Here is a 22,500-nt window from a genome sequence, read left to right on the forward strand (position 1 = left end):
TCAAAAATAAAACATATGTGACCCTTCGCCTCAAAACGGTATTAAGTCGGGTTCGTAAAGATGTTGAAAATTGAATTTATAGCCAGTAATATCACTTTTGTCGAGTTTATACAATTTATTGAGGAGAATGGCAACCATATTTTAGGGTGCTAATGCCAACAATTTATATTTTTGACCAGTTTAACATTAAATTCGGCTTTTAAGCATGTGGTTCGCTCCGACATAATACCGTTTTGAGACGATGGGTCACATATGTCTTGACATTTTGGAGTTATGAGAGATTTTTTGGGGGGAAGATAAGGGTCATTTGAATCGATCGACATTAATTTGAAAGAGGAGTTTTCTGGTTAAACTTTGTAAAAAGAGCACGACATTGCTATGGGCGGCGAAAAGTTGAGTCCTTGGAAAAGGCTCCCTGTCACACTTAAGTGTAAAACGAGTTCCTGGCGGGTAACAGCGTTGTCTGTAGAATAAAATATAGTTGGGATTACATGCTTCCTATTTCATACTACATATAAAATGGTGCTGTTGGCTTTGAACTTCTTGTAAAGCTCTTTTAGCGCATTAACTGGAGCAATTCAATCAATCAATGCTCGAGGTTTTAAAAAAAACTGCTTATCGGATCGCCTGCTTGATTGATGGTAAAATAAAAATGAAATTCAATATTAGCAATGATAAATATATCACAGTTTACACATATGTACACATACACACAAATACACACATACACACACACACACACACACATATATATATATATATATATATATATATATATATATATATATATATATATATATATATATATATATATATATATATACGATTGTAAATTTATTGCTAAGCGCAGCTTATCCCGCTACACAATAAAACAGGCTCTGGGCGCGTTACAACTAATTAAATTTAATGTATTCTAACTAGTACAATAGAATCTAAATTTGATTGTATCCATTCCCAACATGAATGCAGACTCGAATACACTACACATACATGCGCACACACAGATAAACACACACACACACAGACACATACATACACACACATAAAGGCGGACGAGGGCGAGCATACATAATGTATAAAATTACTGGAATAGGACCTCAATGAAACATGACAGAAAAAGAAAATTTTTTTAAGTTTCTTTTCGAACGCCTCAAGGGGTGATGATTCTATTATTTCTGAAGGCAAATTATTATAATATCATTTATTTATTAATTCAATATATATATATATATATATATATATATATATATATATATATATATATATATATATATATATATATATATATATATATATATATATATACTCACCTCCATATCTTTTTAAATAACTTGGCAGGATCACAATTATGCTTTGGAATGCACAAGAAAAAAAGAAAACGGTTGGTATGAGGAACACAAAGGCTGGAAGTCGAAAGATGTCTGCTGGAGGGATGACCTTGGATCGAACAATCTGTAATATGAACGTGGTCTTAACTTGAGTTTTGATATACTAGTGCTTTATCACTCAATGTGTTCAAACCTTTTTTCAATGGGCATGATCTATATTACATTTCCATGTACTCGAGGTCATTGGTCACATCGGAATATGTGCTCAAAGTGACCCACATAGTGAAAAGTGTTCACAGTTTTTGATATATCTAACAGCCCGATTGGTCATTTTGTTCAGCTTGACACATGGGCGTGTTTATAACATTTTTAAACAAAGCAGCGTGTGTGCATTTCTGAAGAAATATCCAATCGTTGGATAGCAACAAATCATGTGATTGATGACCAGTTAGACAAAAACATGAATATAGATCGCTCCCAGTGATCACCGACTAAGAGCAATACTTAAATATAGGACGAGACAACATGACGCATGAATGGGGCGTCAAAATTTTATTCGACAAAGACACCGATGCTACAAACCAGGTTCTCATTTTACACCTGCGTACAGTAAGAGATTGTAAGGAAAGAGCCTTTACCATGGATTCAACTTTGCGCCGTCATCAGCGAAACTCGAACCCTAGACTCACAGGCCGTATGCCAAGTGTTAAACAAGACTAAATAGCCGCTCTACGGAGTAAGTATTTGCGATACCTCGTTGGTAAACAAATAAATTTGTTATTAATAAATATATAAGCACTTAGTTTTGCCGTGACTCAAAACAAAATAAATGTCATTAATTTTGGTCAAAAATATTTTCTTAACATATCAAATAAAAAGTGGCCTTAAAGTCTCAGGCCTGAGACTTTTTGACAAGGGAGAGGGAAGATCAAATTAATCCATTCATTTAGTTAACTTTTATTGCAAAATAAAAAGTAAAGAAGGAAAATATGTGTTTAGTCAAAGTGATATAATACAGTGTGTTATCTCACTGTCAAACCCAAAGTAGTAAATAATTCCACGCTCTACTTGTGTTGCTATGGTGTGAGCGACTCACAGTTAATCTAAATTGCTTTCGAGTCCTCTCTCGACAAAAAAAAACCCTCTCAAACCTTGCAAAGTCCCACGTTTGAGAGGTTTTTATTTTTTTTTTTTTGCCAAGATGACGGTCATTTAAATCGATCGATATTCGAAGGACGGGTTTTCTGGCCAAATTCTAAAATATGGGTTTTTCCAGAGTATGGCAGAGATAGTGTTAAACAGTGTTGGCTTTGTCTGAAAATTGTACGAGCTTTCAACAAGTGTCTCGATCTTTAAGCGCTCAGAGTCTGGTGTCTCGGAGTTATAGCGCTATATAAGTTTTCAGCATTATTATTATTTTTTATCTATATGTAAAAATGTAGGTTGCTCCACATCCAGAAAATAAAAATGAATCGTAAAGCACTTACAGCATGATTACTACTGTGGATAAGCTCTAAATCCAAGCAATCATTTTTTAAAACTAAAAAGCAATCGATAATTGTCCGAATACACCTTTTGGAACAACTGCATCGAAAACTAGCCTTACCTTCCAATAATAGCTTTGTTCACGGTTGGTGGAAATAGCTTTTGATTTCAGTTCTAGAGTATTTGGTCGGAATAACATTCCAAATCTACGGCGTGGAAAGCCATGCCTGCCAGCATCAGCATCGTACCGTGAAAGCCATATCTATCTGAGGGCAAGGAATTGGTGCAGAGATCGTGTAATGTAAGTCACGAAACAGAATCGCAGCAAAGTCTTTTAATATTTAACAGTATTTCTTTTAAGATGATATCATAATGAGCTGTCGGCAGGTATTTATATATATATATATATATATATATATATATATATATATATATATATATATATATATTGAATCGTGTTGGATACAAATATGGTACGAATAGTGCTCGATATGTAACTATGGAGCGATTTATTATTGTAATATTTACCACGCTGTTGAAGTCAAGCCAAGCCACAGTCACCGAAACTAAAACAAACAACCAGGAAAAATATGTTGGACTAACGGAAAATAATTTCAAAATAAGATACAACCTCCACACCTCAATCTTTAGAAACACCAACAAAAACAACCTCCACACCTCAATATTTAGAAACACCAACAAAAACAACCTCCACACCTCAATCTTTAGAAACACCAACAAAAAAAAAACATCTACAATACTCTCCGGACATATTTGGAGATTAAAAGACAACAAGCTAGACTACAGCATTTCATGGAAAATTCTCTCTAAATAAACAGGATACACACCATCATCAAAACAATGTAGCTTATGCTTGGAAGAAAAATATACTATAATCAAACACCCTCATGAAACCACACTCAACACGAAAAATTGGATGTACAACAGCTGCCCACATAGACGAAAACATCTACTAATCGACTACAAACCTACGGAACCACTTCAACAAGCAACAACAACACACAACAAACCAAACCCGGGTAACACACAGTCCTGATAATGGTTGGAAGGCCTGAAACATCGATGAAGACTGACTCCAACATCGTGGTAAATATTACAATTATATACATATATATATGAATAGAGTTTTGATCTTAAAACCAAATCTAGCAAATTGTCCAACTCTTCTAATTTTAAAGTACAAAATTTTACATAAGCCCTCAGTGTGATGCCTCGTGTTGAACATTGAGTCAAAATTACTCCTGAGCTGAGTTCTTAGCTATACCGTAAAATAAAGTTTTTCGTTTTCAATTACCAAAAAAAAAGGATGATTCATGTTGTTGAAGATATTTTTCGGGTCGTAATATAGAATTTCTGTCTTTTATTCGTTCATTTAAAATGTATTTATGATTACCCAGTTCCTAACATAATCCACATATTTCTCCATTGCTTGAACCAATAGGCTCACATCAGATGGCTTACACGATTTATAAAGCTGAGTATCATCAGCGTACATATGGCAATTAATGTAATACTTTCTAATAATATCGCCTAATAATTGCGTGTACATTGTATATAGTAAAGGACTCAACACTGAACCCTGAGGTAATCCATACCGTGATTTAAAAGAAGAGGTCTGATTCTCATTAACAACTATTGACTCTGAACGATCATTTAAGTAACGACTCAAACCACTTCAGACAGTCCAAAAGATTCAGAGAACCGTTTGACAAGAATCGAGTGATCGATGTGTCAAATGCCAAACTCAGATCCAGAAGAGCAAGAATAGAAGCGTTGCCTTCATCAACAGTACAGAGACGACCATTTTGAATTTTTGTTAATAATAATAAACAAATAAGATACCATCACTCTGAAAGCAGAAGATCAATTACATAGGGTATGTATCCAGTACCCCGAAAGAGTGATTTTGCACTTCCAAAGAAAAAGGAACCAGTTTTTTTACATAATATTTTTCATCCATATTAGGATTTGTCAGTCCTGTCGCACTGTGTTCTGAGCAGCTGTGAACTGGTACAAAATCGATGGGACAGGACTGACCTAGTCCCGGGGTCATATCGTTTGTGATAATAGAGCAAAAAAGCCGCAAATGTCCGTGACTTTGTGGCGAAATAGATAACTTACTTTTGCCTGCCTATACTTTTATATACCTTGTCAGCAAACCTGCCTCCTCCCCCTCCAAATACTCCCCTAACCACCCCCCCCCCCCCCCCAAAAAAAAAAACAAAAAAAAAAACAACCCCAACAACAAATAAAAACAAAACAAAAAGAAAAAAAGAAAAGAACAAATAACAACAAAAAACTCAAAAAAAAAAAAACCAAAACAAAAGAAAAAACAACAACAACAAAACCCCCAACTAATTGTCAAAAATCCTGAATCCAGATTCTTCTTTGCAGGTTTACTACTCTTACAATCAATATATGTATGACCCACTTTATATTGCAAAACAATTTTTTAGAAGTGAACATTCCTGGTGCAAAACCCTTCTTCATCCGACAGCTAAAATAAAAGACATACCGAAAAACGTCTGTGTCAGTCCAGGATGTATGAAAGACCCCATACCGGTGCCAGCCAAACAGACTCCGTGGGCGAGAGGCAAATTGTCAGGGAAGTAGTAGGACAGAGTGAGCACACTGCCAGTCTGAGCCAAGGATGTGGCTACGCCTGTCGGAAAATTATAGTTAAAATATATGTTTCAGTTAAGATACACGAACCGCCGCAACGAATGAAAACGTAGTACTCACAACATCCGCCAACCGGATATAACGTATCATCACACAAAACCATGTGCAACTATAAAGAACTGAACAAGTGGGTATGAAAGGTGCCAAACAAAGCAAGAAAGAAAAATACAAGAAAAAAAAAACACCTCAAAAAAATCAGTCGACCTCGACTGGGGATCGAACCTCAGACCTTTTGATTACCGGTCAGACCTGCTACCATTACACCACAGAGGCTCCCGATAGTTGACAATTTTAATACCTATATTCTTCCTTGTGCTTCTTATTTTTTTAATTTGACATGTGCTGCAACCTAAAACGTTTTTGTTTGATTGATAGATAGAGTTTAGTGAGAAACTATCATTAAAATGGCTTTCTACAAACAATAAGAAAGATGGTATTCTATTTCATTCCATGTATATGATAACTACGTGTATTTGTGTTACAGATACATCTAATCCCTTAATATTTCGCGAAAAGCGCCTACGGTTGTTGGACCTTTAACAAATTAATTTAGCAATGACTATGAAAAATGTTTTTTTTCTCTTTTTGAGGAAAATTTTTGTCTAAAATCAAAGCCCTATCTCCACTGAGTAAAAATGTTTTTGAATTTTGAAAATCCATTCATAAATAAACAAGTTATGCAGTTTCAAAGGTGTCATTTATTTGGATGACCCGCAAAGAGGAAAAAAACGCGAAAATATGGGACGCTTTTTCGGCATTTTTTTCGACCTTTGGTTGTATCTTGCGTAATAAGTGGATTAAAAGATTGAAACTTGAAGAGCAAATTAGGATGGTGTTTTGTAAAATACGGGAAAAGTACTCATCATATTCATATGAAATTTTACAACCAAAAAGAAGAAATGTTCATGTATTACCTTGTCAGCGACGAAACCTCCACGCCCGGTAGTTTTAGAAATATTTTACTCCAAAGAGTAAAAATCTATTTTTAACGGTTTTCTGGTAATCGCACGAGTTTTGTCGCTTGACATAATCTAAAATCACCTTTTTTTCTAATTGTGTGCCAACTTACAGTCATATTCATCAATAAACAGCGTCGTAATTAATTTTTTAAAATAGCATATACGAAACGGCTTCGTCCCATATTTTGACGCGAATTCGAGCACTTCGTAAGCGAAAAAGAGGCCCAAAGATTTGTGCGGGATAGTCATTGCTAAATTAATGCTATACCATTTTAATCAGTTATAAAAATAAACGTCAACGCCATTCTATCTAAAAATAGAACAAAGATGAAGTCACTCAGGTCTTTATTATTGTTTTTTTTTTGACATCCATATTTATGAGTAATTCTTCTTCTTCTAGGTTCCATGCCTGGTCCAGGCTTCGGATACTGCATGAATTATCTCTCTCCATTCCTCCCTGTCTCTTGCCTTTTCAAACAGCTCTTGGATTGTTAGGCTGGTGAAGCCCTTCAGTTGGTCTATGAGTGTTTTTCTTTGTCTCCCCCGGGCGCGTTTACCAGGTATTTTTCCACAACTTGCCAGGTATTCATTCTTATCTTTCCTTACTATGTGTCCGAAAAAGGATAGTTGTCGATCCACTATTAAGGGCATTAGTTTCCTTTGTTGGTATGTTTGTTTTAGCACTTCTTCGTTCGTTTTGTGTGCAGTATACGATATTCTCTGCATCCTTCTCAAGCACCACATTTCAAAAGCTTCAATGTTCTTTTGTGTTTCTGCATTTGTAGTCCAGCTTTCGCATCCGTATAACAAGATTGGCCACACGTAGCACTTCAAGACTCGGAATCTAATCCCGAACGACATCTGTTTGTTTTTCAAAATGTTTCCCAGGTCCATGAAGGCCTGTTTGGCTTGAGTTATTCTTGCTCGTATGTCTCGGTTACATCTTCCATCTGTTGTCACTATTGAACCTAGGTATTTAAAACTTTCTACGTTGGTAAGTTGCTCGCCGTGAATCGTTATATTGCAGGTGTTGTTGTTTTCGGGGTTTTTCTGTATTACCATGCATTCCGTTTTGGTGATATTCACTTCCATTCCCTTGGCTTCACTATCTACTACCACTTTGTCAACAATCTTTTGAAGTTGGATTTCTGATGTTGCAATGAGTACCGTATCGTCTGCGTATCTTATATTATTTATGTTGTGACCTCCCACTTTTATTCCCTCCATATTATTTATGCCCCTCATGATTGTTTCTTGGTATAGATTAAACAGATCTGGTGAGGCAACACACCCTTGACGGACTCCTTTCTTAATAGGAATGGAATTTCCTGTAGAGTTTCCGATTTTGATAGATGCCTGCTGGGTGTAGTATAATGTTTGCATGAGTCTGAGGTCTTTCTCATCAGCGCCAATGGAGTGCAGTTGTTTTAGTATTTCTTCGTGGCGTACTCTATCAAAAGCTTTTTTGTAGTCGACAAAACAGAGGTATAGTGGGGTCTGAACCTGTATAGCTCTTTCACTTAAAACACGGAGGAGGTATATTGCGTTCCTTGTCCCTCTGTCAGGTTGGAATCCATATTGTTCTTCTGCGATTTCGGGGTTAATCTTATTCCTTAGCCTGTTGATAATTATACGCAACAGTATTTTGTTGATGTGGCTTATTAAACTTATAGTTCTAAAATTTTTGCATCTGACTGCACCTGCTTTCTTTGGTATTGCTATGAAAATAGAGTTACAGAGATCTTCTGGAATTTTCCCAGTATTGTATATATTGTTGAATAATATGTGAAGTTCATCAATTGCTAGATCTCCTAGGCTTTTTAATACCTCTACAGATATTTCATCAGGGCCTGTTGCTTTACCATCCCTCATTCGTTCCATGGCATGTTCAATTTCACTTTTGGTGATGTTTGGTCCGCTTAATGGTTCTTTGAATTTCAGTGGTGGTTCATTTCTATTTGGATCATTGTACAGTTCGCCTATGTATTCTACCCATTGGCTTTCTATATGTTGTTCTTAAAATAGCAGTTCCCCTTGTTTGTTTTGGATACAACTTCCTGCTGCTTTGCTTTTCCTTTTCCCTGATAGTTCTTTTATTCTTTGGTGAGCTTGTTGGGGGTTGGGTTTGTATTCTCTTTCGATTTCGCAGCATTTCCAGTCTAGATAGTTCTCGTGTGCCTCGATGCATTTGGATTTAATGTGGTTGTTCAATGTTTGGTATTCTGCAGACCCTCTGTTGCATTTTCGTCTTTCTTCAAATAGGTTTAGAATTTCATTTGTCATCCATTCCTTTTTGCTGTTTATTTGAGCTATTGGTAAATGCTTTTCTGCAGTTGCTTTGACACACTTTTGGAATATATCAAATTGTTTTTCACATTTTTCATTATCAGGTTCACTTTGGCTTTGTATCATGAGTGCATTTTCAAATTCTTCTCTCATTTTTGTTTGTATGCCATTGTCTTTGCATAACCTGTAATCCCTCTTTATTCTACCAGCTGTTCTCTGAATAGCTTTAAACTTTATCCTTATTGTACAAACAACTGGGACATGGTCACTGTCTACATCGGCGCCTGGGTAGGTTTTGCAATTTAATATGCCATTTCTGAATCTTGATGATACTGCTATAAAGTCTATCTGGTTCCTTGCTCTGTCCCCTGGTGATTGCCATGTCCAGGTTCTTCTTGGGTGTTGTTGAAACCAGGTGTTTGAAATCATTAATTTATTTGTTCTACACCAATCTGCCCAGATGTTTCCTCGTTCATTTCTGTCTCCGAGTCCATGTGGTCCGATTATGTCACCATCTCTGCCTCTGCCAATCTTAGCATTTAGGTCCCCCATTACCATAAGGACTTCTTGTGATTTACACATTCGTTTTGCTTTGTCTAGTGAATGGTAAAACTCTGTCATATCTGCATCTGTCGCCTCTTCTGTTGGTGCATAAACTTGAATAATATTGGTGTCAACTACGGGTCCTCTTAGCTTAACCAGCAAAACTCTGTCTGAGATTGCTACGTGCCCTTAGTAAAATTTGGTTGATTTTTGGTCTAAGATCATCCCTACTCCTTTTTGGAAAGAGGTTCCACCACTCCATATGATCTTATATGTCATGTTGTTTTCTTGTTTTGACATGGTTCCCTGCTCTTTCCATCTCATCTCTGCCAGGCCAAGAATATTTATTTGGAGCCGTTTCATTTCTTTCAGAATGTTGTTTAGTTTTCCTTTTTGGGCACAGGTCCTGACATTCCATGTCCCAATTTTGGTTTTGTCACATTTGTTAAATTTATTTCGCCTAGTAACTGGCTGACGGTTCGGTGTGACCTGACGAACATCACGCTCCCAACCGAGCGAGGCAGCAGTCTTCCGTGAAAACATGCTCCCCTTTTTTTTGAGTAATTCTTACAAAACGGTATTAACCAGACTATAAACGTCCAAGGTTACACACAGTCTTGTGTGATGGTCCGTTATACTTCCGGATGGCACTGTTGTGAGCTTCTTAGCCAAGTGCATACTATCGTAGCCATCGTAAAGTTATAGCCTGACCGTGGCATTCGTAAAGTTATGGCCTGATACCGTAGTCATCGTTATGTTATAGCATGACACTGAAATCCAAAAGGACTGGCAGTTTGACATCATTATTTGGTTTTGCACCGTCTAGTGAGTTGTCGTTAGTAGAGCTCATGGAAACAAGTTATTTCATTGGTTGAACTATTCAATACAACTCACGATTTGTTTTCTTTTGTGGCAAAAGACTGGGATTTTGACGTCATTTTTTGGTCAGTGTCAGGCCATAACTTTACGAAGGCCACGGTCTGGCTATAGATAGAATGCGCTTGGCCAAGGAGTTCACAACATTGCCATCCGGAAGTATAACGGACCAACACATAAACTCTGTGTAACCATGAACTTTTATAGTCTGGTTAATAGAGTTTAGTGAGAACAACTCACAAACGCGGATGGCAAAAACAATAACAAAGGCCTGAGTGACGTCATCTGCATACTATCTATATTATGTTAACGATTGCTACGATAATATCTATAATATACTATACCTCCCTCGTTATAATTTTAATAGTTTGGCGAGCAGCAAGATTGATGGGATGGCTCAGAGGTGGTGTTATTGGTTGGTTTGTTATTTGTTTTTTTAGGGGGGGGGGGTGTTGTTGTTGGCAAACCGCAACAAACCGCAAGAAGAAGGATGGCGCTGTATAGAAGTAACGAAATTGACGTCACTCAGCTCTTTGTCATTGTTCTTATCCAGCTACGTTTAGAATTAATGTTCACTAAATTATATTAATCAGAATATAAACGTTTAGAGTTACCCATAGTTTTGTGTGTATTATCGTAGCCATCGTTATGTTATAGCCTGATACTGAAATCCAAAAGGACTGGCAGTTTGACGTCATTATTTGGTTTTTGCACCGCCTAGTGAGTTGTCGTTAGTGGAGCTCATGGAAACAAGTTATTTAATTGGTTGAACAATTGAATACAACTCACGATTTGTTATCTTTTGTGCAAAAGACTGGCATTTTGACGTGATTTTTGGTCAGTATCAGGCCATAACTTTACGAAGGCCACGGTTATATATACGGCTGGGCGGATGTGTGAATATTTCAGCTCAACGCATAAAAGGGCTGAGGACGGCGGATAAGTTGAAAAAAAAAAAGAAAATGAAAGACTAAGGCTGAACTTAACCTGACAAGCCAAACGTGAGGTAGAGCAGAGGGAAATGATCAACCAGACTGCTGCTTGCGAAGCCGACCAGTCCCATGATTCCTGACATGATGACGCAGATTCTACAGTCCGTCAATAGGATGACGGCACTGGCCAGTGGACCTGGTGATTAGAAGAAGAAGAAGAAGAAAAAACCCCGAAAAAAACCCAAGCCTTTGTTGAAGTGTTCTTTGGGGTGGGGAGTTGAAATGATTATATCCGGATGTCTCAACAGTGCAAAGCACTTCTCATTCGCTCTCTCTCTCTCTCTCTCTCTCTCTCTCTCTCTCTCTCTCTCTCTCTCTCTCTCTCTCTCTCTCTCTCTCTCTCTCTCTCTCACTCTCTCTCTCTCACTCTCTCTCTCTCTATATATATATTTTATATATATATATATATATATATATATATATATATATATATATATATATATATATAAATGTGTATATATATATGAAGCTGTCCCTGTATGTCGCTCTTTGTGACGAAATACTTTAATACTAAGGTAATAAGTCGCTTTAATAAGTTTCTGTGTGTTAATAATGAAATAAAAAGCCCAAAAAAAAAAAAAACCCCAGACGATCTAGCATCAAAATTATTGTAGTTTTAGCTTTATAAAGTATCGAAAATTGCTCAATAAAATTTTTCATATTTTTCAATAGTGAACAAAAGTGTTATGTCAAAAAATGGCTCCAATCTCATTGGAAGTGTACAACTACTTTTCCAGAGGACGAATAATACCTTGTATAAATTATCTTCTGGTTTTAGATTGATGACATCTTACTTTCTAGTCAAAATATATGCTAGTCGTCAATTAAGACTATCCATCCTCGCTATTTAAAAAAAAATTAAAAAAATTAGCATTTATATAGCGCAATATCCACTTAACGTGCTCAATGCGCTTTACAAGGGGTCCCTGGTCAACAGCAACATTTTACATGTAGGACGAGACATGACGCCTGTTAGGCGATATTACAATTTTTCGGACAAAGACAACGCTGTTAACGGCGAGGTACTCATTTTACACCTGAGTACGGTGAGAGAATGTGAGTAAAGAGTCTTTTCCAAGGACTCAACTATGCGCCGAGCGAGGCTCGAACCCAGGACCTTCCGATCCGAAAGCGAGTGTCATACCACTAGACCACATAGCCGCACATTTTACGTCACGTAATTCTTATAATTTGCCAATACATCTTGCTACTGAAATAGTTATGTCACTGTATTATTCAATATGTAACATATTCCTTATTTATTCTCCGTACGATTGACTATATTCACATTTTCAATGATTTAAGAACCAGAAAATTAGGTGTGATGTCACTATTCTTTCCCATTCACTAGAAACTAGAAACTTGATACTTTCAAACCAACCGTAAGACTTACTAGCAATGGCAAGCAACCATGGAACAACAATAATACGCCATAAGCCACGAAGATTTGACTTACTAGCAATGGCAAACATGGAACAATGATACGCCATAAGCCACAAAGATTTGACCTACTAGCAATGGCAAGCAAACATGGAACAACAATAATACGCCATAAGCCACGAGGATTTAACCTACTAGCAATGACAAACATGGAACAATAATACGCCATAAGCCAAGAAGATTTGACTTACTAGCAATGACAAACATGGAACAATAATAATACGCCATAAGCCACGAGGATTTGACCTACTAGCAATGACAAACATGGAACAATAATACGCCATAAGCCACGAAGATTTGACATACTAGCAATGACAAACATGGAACAATAATACGCCATAAGCCAAGAAGATTTGACTTACTAGCAATGACAAACATGGAACAATAATAATACGCCATAAGCCACGAGGATTTGACCTACTAGCAATGACAAACATGGAACACTAATACGCCATAAGCCACGAAGATTTGACCTACTAGCAATGACAAACATGGAACAATAATACGCCATAAGCCACGAGGATTTAACCTACTAGCAATGACAAACATGGAACAATAATACGCCATAAGCCAAGAAGATTTGACTTATTAGCAATGGCAAACATGGAACAATAATAATACGCCATAAGCCACAAAGATTTGACCTACTAGCAATGACAAACATGGAACAATAATACGCCATAAGCCACAAAGATTTGACCTACTAGCAATGACAAACATGGAACAATAATACGCCATAAGCCAAGAAGATTTGACTTACTAGCAATGACAAACATGGAACAATAATACGCCATAAGCCACAAAGATTTGACTTACTAGCAATGACAAACATGGAACAATAATACGCCATAAGCCACAAAGATTTGACCTACTAGCAATGACAAATATGGAACAATAATACGACATAAGCCACAAAGATTTGACTTACTAGCAATGACAAACATGGAACAATAATACGCCATAAGCCAAGAAGATTTGACTCACTAGCAATGGCAACGCCATAAGCCAAGAAGATTTGACTTACTAGCAATGACAAACATGGAACAACAATAATACGCCATAAGCCACGAAGATTTGACATACTAGCAATGATCAACATGGAACAATAATACGCCATAAGCCACGAAGATTTGACTTACTAGCAATGACAAACATGGAACAACAATAATACGCCATAAGCCACGAAGATTTGACTTACTAGCAATGGCAAACATGGAACAATGATACGCCATAAGCCACGAAGATTTGACTTACTAGCAATGGCAAACATGGAACAATACTACGCCATAAGCCACAAAGATTTGACTTACTAGCAATGGCAAACATGGAACAATACTACGCCATAAGCCACAAAGATTTGACTTACTAGCAATGGCAAACATGGAACAACAATAATACGCCATAAGCCACGAAGATTTGACTTACTAGCAATGACAAACATGGAACAATAATACGCCATAAGCCACGAAGATTCCACTCACTTGCAATGACAAACATGGAACAATAATACGCCATAAGCCACAAAGATTTGACTTACTAGCAATGACAAACATGGAACAATAATACGCCATAAGCCACAAAGATTTGACCTACTAGCAATGACAAACATGGAACAACAATACTACGCCATAAGCCACGAAGATTTGACATACTAGCAATGACAAACATGGAACAACAATAATACGCCATAAGCCACAAAGATTTGACTTACTAGCAATGACAAACATGGAACAATAATACTACGCCATAAGCCACGAAGATTTGACTTACTAGCAATGGCAAAAATGGAACAATAATACGCCATAAGCCACGAAGATTTGACTTACTAGCAATGGCAAACATGGAACAATAATACGCCATAAGCCACAAAGATTTGACTTACTAGCAATGACAAACATGGAACAACAATAATACGCCATAAGCCAAGAAGATTTGACTTACTAGCAATGACAAACATGGAACAACAATAATACGCCATAAGCAACAAAGATTTGACCTACTAGCAATGGCAAACATGGAACAATAATACGCCATAAGCCACAAAGATTTGACTTACTAGCAATGACAAATATGGAACAATAATACGCCATAAGCCACGAAATTTTGACCTACTAGCAATGGCAAACATGGAACAATAATACGCCATAAGCCACGAAGATTTGACTTACTAGCAATGGCAAACATGGAACAATAATACGCCATAAGCCACGAAGATTTGACTTACTAGCAATGACAAACATGGAACAACAATAATACGCCATAAGCCACGAAGATTTGACTTACTAGCAATGGCAACGCCATAAGCCACGAAGATTTGACTTACTAGCAATGACAAATATGGAACAATAATACGCCATAAGCCACAAAGATTTGACTTACTAGCAATGGCAACGCCATAAGCCACGAAGATTTGACCTACTAGCAATGGCAAATATGGAACAACAATAATACGCCATAAGCCACGAAGATTTGACTCACTAGCAATGGCAACGCCATAAGCCACGAAGATTTGACCTACTAGCAATGGCAAACATGGAACAACAATAATACGCCATAAGCCACAAAGATTTGACTCACTAGCAATGGCAACGCCATAAGCCACGAAGATTTGACTTACTAGCAATGGCAAATATGGAACAACAATAATACGCCATAAGCCACAAAGATTTGACCTACTAGCAATGGCAACGCCATAAGCCACGAAGATTCCACTCACTAGCAATGGCAAACATGGAACAATAATACGCCATAAGCCAAGAAGATTCCACTGCATCGACTCCGAATGTTTCTATCAAAGCATCATTCACCACGCCACAGTTGAAAACAATACTGGAACAAACGGCACCGTTGAGGAAGGCTGCGATTAAGATAATCCATTTCCATCTGTTGGTTTTGGCGGACTTTCGAGTCGTCATTTACCTGGCAAGAAAAAACGTTTATATTATACTCTTAGGCTTTCGCGAATATATATATATATATATATATATATATATATATATATATATGCATGTGGTTGTGTGCGTGTGTGTGTGTGTGTGTGTGTGTGTGTGTGTGAGTAATATATTTATGTACAGTGTGTATATGGATGTGTGTGTGTAAATAAGTACCTAATTAAGAAGCCCGTTTTGACCAAAAAATGCAATAGCGTCTTTCAGGCGGCATATTATCGTCCCGCATTGTTAAATGGTGCTGTTGGCTTGGGAACCCTTGTAAAGCCCACGAGTATATCAAGTAATATTCCTCTAGAGACAAGCTCACAATAAATGTAAATGTTATAGAATTTCATTTGCTCAATCGATGCCAAACATATTTTCCTCACAACATAATTTCTTCCATGTTTTATCTTGTTATAAGTCTTGACCGGATAGTTTCCCCCCATAGAGAAATGACAGTGATGTCGATGATGACAGTTTAATATATGGAAAACTTTACCAAAGTGATGTGAGATATATCGGGTGAGAGAAAAAAACTGGAACAGTCTAGAAGCCTGTAGAATCACCTCAAACTTGTTATATCGAAGATTTTGACGAACCATAATTCTTAAATTTGATGTGATCTGTCGGCCCCTTATTTTGCTTTACGACTGTGCGTAGCCTTTTTTTCCCCAAGACCCAATTGATTTCTTTTGTCTTCGATAATGATTCGATTCCATAAAATTTAAATTGACTCTTTTAGCGCTGGTTTTATTTATAACGACTCTTATACACTGACATCATGATCATTTTATTCAAGTCAGGACTCATTGGAGACAAATTAATCTTTAAAAATAAGTAATAATGTAAGATTGTTAAAATGAAAACTCATTCCAGAAGCTATCGATCCCAATAGGCCATCAATTTGGCTTTCAACGAGACGGGGTAACTTTCTCCATTAGAATTTTCTTTTCTTGTACCCATGTAGTAAATAAGTATGGCACTGTTTTTTCATCTTCACAATGGCCGTCTCTATTGTAAATAATTACTCACCTCGTTAGCCTTTTGTTGGATCATCGATTTTTTTAACCGACTGAATCAAAGTTAATCCATAGGTAAAAAATATCTAACAAATGTAATAGATTCGTTTATGATATAATCACAATTTAGATTAAATTCTGAATAAATTTGTTGATTTAAAACAAAGTTGTTGTTTTTTCAATGTGTGAAAGCAATCTTCCGCAATTATGAGCTGCAAAAATTGTTTGGGCCGATGGTGGTACCATCATAAGGTATAGAATTTGTAAAACTCTATAGTCTTGAGCTTTACCCTTTTTTTAACTAGCGCAATATCCACTAAACGTGCTCAAAGCGCTCTACAAAGGGTCCCTGACCGACAACAACACGTAACATGTAGAACGATATATGACGGCTGTTTGGCGATATTACAATTTTTTCCGACAGAGACAACGCTGGTAACGGCCAGGTACTCATTTTTACACCTGATTACGGTGAGAAAATGTAAGTAAAGAGCCTTTTCCAAGGACTCAACTATGCGCCGAGCGAGGCTCGAACCCAGGACAATCCACTCTTCCTATTCTTGTAGTACTCTGTCTAAATTTCAGCAGACTAAAATTCTGATCTGGCTTCAGACCATCTGATGTCATGAAATTTATCCTGTAAAAATGAAAGTATGAAAAATTATATATCTATCATTTTACACATGAGAATAAAAATGAAAGTATGAAAAATTATATATCTATCATTTTACACATGAGAATAAAAATGAAAGTATGAAAAATTATACATCTATCATTTTACACATGAGAATAAAAGACCCCGCATTCTGCACATAAACATTATATACTTGCTATCAAAAGAAAGGAAACACATTTAAAATCGTCGTTACTTTTTTATCCGTTGACGTAGGCTAATGATTTTCCACTGAGTTGTTTACCATTAGCCTTTCTGTGTACCGAAAGTCGATGTTTTTGTTTTTGACCTGAAATTCGCTCACCACGTCGCGTACGTGCTAAAATAACCTTTTAGCCCCTTAATGTGGACAGGGAGTGTGTAGATTAATTTTTTTGTCATCCGTGTCTTCTTGAACTATTTTCAAGTCAGGAAAAAAACAATACAAAATACCATCCATTGATCTACGCGATGCCACCACTTAGTTTAGAACAACGTGCACATGTCATTGGTCATCTTCAAGCTGGACAGTTTGTGACCAATGTCACAAGAATGTTTAATATCACAAGGAGAACTGTATATTCCTTAGTGGATCGATTTGAAATAACACAAACCTTTACTTCAAATGAAATGAACGCAAGTGATTTTATTAAAATGTCATTGTTTGTCAAAATTATAGTGTATGTGTTGATTTGTTACTTCCCTTTGAAGATCATGATGTAAAAAGTCTATGTTGCATACAAGATCAACCATAAACGTTACAAATTCTAACAAAATGAAAGATAAATGATAGTACTATGATTACACATAGGTTTTAAATAAACCAGACAATATTTCATACCAATTCTGTAGGTAAAACAAATGTATACTTTCTTTTGATCACTAGTATATAAACCTCACTACCAGATGTTACCCATTTTAATACTATAAAAAGAATTATTGATTTTAACTTAATAACAATTAATTATTGTAAAATACTATAAAACTGTCATTTAAGTGCAAAAGTATGCCAATTGCCTTCAAATCGGAAGGCCTAGAGTTCGAATCCCGTTCTGAGCTAAGGGCGCATAGTAGAGTCCTTGGAAAAGGACTCACCGAATTCAGGTGTAAAACCAGTACCCGGCCGTGAACAGTGTTGTCTTCGTCGGAAAAAAAAATGTAATATTGCCTAATAGGCATCATGTCTCGTCCTATGTGTTTCTGTTGGCTAGGAAAACCTTGCAAAGCGCTTTGAGCACGTTTAGTAGATTATGCTATATATCAATAACGTTTGAATGTTTTTTTTAATGCTCGAGTGTTTTTGTCAGTCCGTGACTACTAAGTCAGCTTTTATTATATTATAAACACCGTTCTTCTCCTCTCCCCATGCCCCCCCCCCCCCCCCGCCCTTCCCAACCCATTTCAAAGACCATACATCACCGTACTCGCCACCGGAAATAGGCAGGTACTTATTCACCCTTAAGGCGAGTAGAGCAACGTGTTTAACACTCTCCTTACCACCTACAGCAAAATCGTCACATTTGTTACGACACAATATTCATTTTCTTATTCAGATTGATTTTGTACATCACAAACTTTGATGAATGATCTTTGTTTAATTAAAAGAACATAAAGTTGTTTTGTAGAGAGATTTTTTGAGTTTTAAAAAATCAATTTTTCTGTTAGATAAGCCTGCCATTTTGGGAAAATACTGAAAATGATCGGTAAGGAGAGAGTTAAAGGACCTTCTCAAATTACAAATCGCCGGAGCCAGACTTTTTGGATCATTGCCACCCATTCATCAATTACCACGTTCAACAGATCTAAAAGCCTTTTAATAACCAACACCATATTCCATATTCGAACAGTCATGAACACCATTATGTCAGGACCGACGTACTGTGAAAAAACAACACATTTTAAATAATTTGTTCCGAAAACTCGTACTTCAAATATCAATAAATTCGAATGACCCTCTCACCATGACAAAAACTCTGAAACCTGGACTTTTCTTCTAAGTCCCAGGTTGAAGTTTTGAGAGTTTTCGACAGGATGAGGATTACATGAATCGATCGATATTTGAAGGATAAGTTGCCTTGAGAATTTTTTAAATTTGTTTTTTCAACTGCCGTTCTCTCAACGGATATTGATTTCATCTATAGATCATCAATCAATATTAATTTGACATTTCTATCCTTGTACCTATTATTATTATAATTATGATTATCATTATTGTTATCATTATTATTATTATTATTATTATTATTATTATTATTATTATTATTATTATTATTATTATTATTATTATTATTATTATTATTTATATTTGATATAGAGCCGGTATCCACATATAGTGCTCAGATGCACTTTACAATGTTTTTTTTGGTATCACACAAGTTCATTCATTCGACAACAGCATCACCACAACAGTCACAATTATATCTTGTTCAAACTTCACAGAGAGCTTTCAACTTTCTTTGCAAAGTTGCAAGATACGTCATGACCTCGATAGTCAAGAAGAGCAAAGCGCAATATTCACAAGATAATCAAAACAATAAAAACCACTATCATACTTTGATCCTGCAAAATGAGATAATTCAAATATTATCAGTCGCCCCAAATAAAACGTATTCTCTCGATATTGTTCCGACTTGGCTGATTAAAAAGTTCAAAGAACTAGTCGCGCAGTCAATCATGTCAATTGACAACGCAATTCTATAAAATGGCGATTTTCCAGACAGATTAAAACATGCCATAGTACGGTTTTTGTTAAAGAAATCGTCACTGGATCCCAATAACATCGGAAATTTCCGACCAATTTCCAACCTACACTTCGTTTCCAAACTCATCGGAAAAAACCCAGATTGAATGACTTTCTGGCGACGCATATGCTGCCAGTTTTCCAATCGGCATACCGCACATCAGGAGCTAGGCAAAGCTGTTTGCTGTCCCCACTTCTATTTCTTGTGGTATTGGAATGGGTGACAAAGACAGCATATGGAAATTCCAACAATGGCATCCAATGGACATTTTCAAAAAGACTTCAAGACCTTGAATTTGCAGATGACCTAGCCCTCCTCTCACACCACCTACACGACATGCAGAACAAAGTCACGGCCCTGGAAGAAACAGCTCAGCAAGTTGGTCTCAAAATTAGTGAAGAGAAGACAAAACTACTGCGCTTAACTGCCAAACAAGAAGCACAATTCACCATCTCTGGCGCAACAATAGAAGATGTCAGGGAATTTACAAACCTTGGCAGCAAAATCAGTCAGTCGGGTGGGACTGATGAAGACATCATCGCTAGAATCAAGAAAGCGCGCCAGACCTTTGCAATATTGAGACCAACATGGAAAGCGTCCAGTATATCCACAAACACCAAGCTCAAAATATTTAACACTTATGTTAAAGCAGTCCTGCTCTATGGGTCAGAGACTTGGCGAACAACCTTGACCACATCAGCCAAGATACAAACTTTTGTCAATCGCTGTCTTCGACAAATACTCAGGCTGAAATGGTTTGACAAAGTGCCAAATGCTGACCCTTGGACAAGAACAAACCAAGAACAAATGGATGTCCAGGTCAGACGCAAAAGGTAGCGATTGGTTGGCCATACCCTACGGAAAGAGTCCTGTAATATAACCAAGCAGGCTCTTGAATGGAACCCACATGGCAAGAGGAAACGGGGTGGTAGAAAACAGACTTGGAGGAGAAGTTTTCAACAAAATTTGAGCGTCTCCGATCTTACCTGGAGTGAGACAAAGGTCTGTGCCAAGGACAGAAGATGTTGGAAGAGTGCTGTTGAGGCCCTATGCTCCGCCAAGACCCAAGAGGCATAAGTCAAGTAAGTCATACCGCATTGGACACAGAACGAGAGACGCATGCGCACAACTAACATGACGTTCTCTCTCTAATAACTTTTCCGCCGGTGACGTCACAGACTATGGGTGACGTCCAATCAAGGGACGCGACTCTTCCGCTAATCTCATTCCATATTGTTCAAATTCTGTCAAAAACTGTCTTGTCGTTTTGCTTTTGTTAGATGGTGTTGGGCGATAAATTAGGACAAAGTTAAGCTTCGTGTTTGTATTGCCTCTTATAGTTGATATTCGATGGTTTCGAAGGTCGTTGGCTTAGTTGTTACATTTATTTTCTGTAAGGTGATAGTCTCCTTGCGAACTATCATTAACCCACTATCATGTCGATCTTTACGCCTTTTTAAAAATCAAGTTGTACCCAGCAGGTTTTAATTGACTTAGATATGACGTAATCACAATTTTCGTTCTTTAACCATGTCTCTGTTATTAAAAATATATCATAGTCGTTGTCCAAAAAGTGTTCATAAACCAGAGTTGTCTATTTATTACAGACTGATCTCGAGTTAAATAAGCAAAATTTCATTACGTTTGACACTTTTATTTTACTCTGTAAGATCCCACACATTTACCCAGATTGTTGTTGGAAGTCCTTAGTTTCGTTCCATTGCGCTGTGTTTTCTCTATTTCTCCCCCACATATCTCAATTAACCAGTAGATTTTTGACCAATCAAAACATGGAATTTATGATACACCTTCACACTTTCTCGGACAAACATATTGAGTTGTTTATAAACAATACGATTCAATAGTCTGATGTCACGCCGCCCGGCAACGGCGGCCATCTTGGTTCTAAACAAAGAAAAGCATTACTTTTTATTTTTCATGCTGGCTAGAACTTTTCATCTCTGTGAAAAATAGAGAAATTTTGGCCAGAAACTCGTTCTTCAAATATCAATCAAATAATATGACCCTCATCTTGTCAAAAACTAAAAAACCTGAGACTTCATCTAGTGAGAACAAATCACCAAAATGCTTGTCTAAAAAAGCAAGAGCTGAGTGACGGATTTCGTGACTTCGATACATACAGCCCCATTGAGTAGCCAAAAAAACTCAAAGACTGGCATTTTCCCCAAATTTATATCACAATACGAGTGAAAGAGCACTAAAAGAAAAGTAAGAGCGATTGTCTGTAGCCCTCACAACGCATCATATTGGTCAGTGTTTGGCTTTGAGTTTATAAGGGCTAGGGTCTTTTTGTTATAAATCACAAAATTAGTTACGATGAATTATAACACAACAACAATGTAAAAGTCATTATTTTTATAGTGAAAATAATAATGATAACGATGAAACTGATAACCATGACTGTATATTATCCATCGCAATTATGATAATGACTATAATAATAATAATAATAATAATAATAATAATAATAATAATAATAATAATAATAATAATAAAATAATAATAATAATAATGAGAATACT

The 22,500-nt window shown here is 36.7% G+C and overlaps 2 protein-coding genes across 4 annotated transcripts in view; one reads left to right on the forward strand and one right to left on the reverse strand.

Moving 5' to 3' along the window:
* Window positions 1-22,500, reverse strand: part of LOC144969029 (uncharacterized) — a 46,974-nt gene that overhangs the window by 7,220 nt on the left and 17,254 nt on the right. The window contains exons 2-6 of one of the 3 annotated variants that reach the window (XM_078907993.1): window positions 15,329-15,531; window positions 11,168-11,308; window positions 5,350-5,496; window positions 2,935-3,079; window positions 1,311-1,452 (exon numbers count right to left, since the gene is read on the reverse strand). In XM_078907993.1, the coding sequence (XP_078764119.1) occupies window positions 1,311-1,452; window positions 2,935-3,012 (220 nt within the window). In that variant the 5' untranslated portion in view covers window positions 3,013-3,079; window positions 5,350-5,496; window positions 11,168-11,308; window positions 15,329-15,531. Of the gene's footprint in view, window positions 1-1,310; window positions 1,453-2,934; window positions 3,080-5,349; window positions 5,497-11,167; window positions 11,309-15,328; window positions 15,532-22,500 lie in introns of those variants that run through there. The other 2 variants (XM_078907994.1, XM_078907996.1) reach the window with 2 other exon arrangements.
* The window catches only part of LOC144969410 (uncharacterized), a 26,732-nt gene continuing 24,315 nt past the window's right edge, over window positions 20,084-22,500 (forward strand). The window contains exon 1 of the mRNA XM_078908522.1: window positions 20,084-20,674. Within this exon, the coding sequence (XP_078764648.1) occupies window positions 20,084-20,674 (591 nt within the window). The remainder of the gene's footprint in view (window positions 20,675-22,500) is intronic.

Source organism: Berghia stephanieae, chromosome 3 (genome assembly GCF_034508935.2).
Source record: "Berghia stephanieae isolate SIO BIC M18660-M18661 chromosome 3, UCSD_Bste_1.3, whole genome shotgun sequence".
Lineage (NCBI taxonomy): Eukaryota > Metazoa > Mollusca > Gastropoda > Nudibranchia > Aeolidiidae > Berghia > Berghia stephanieae.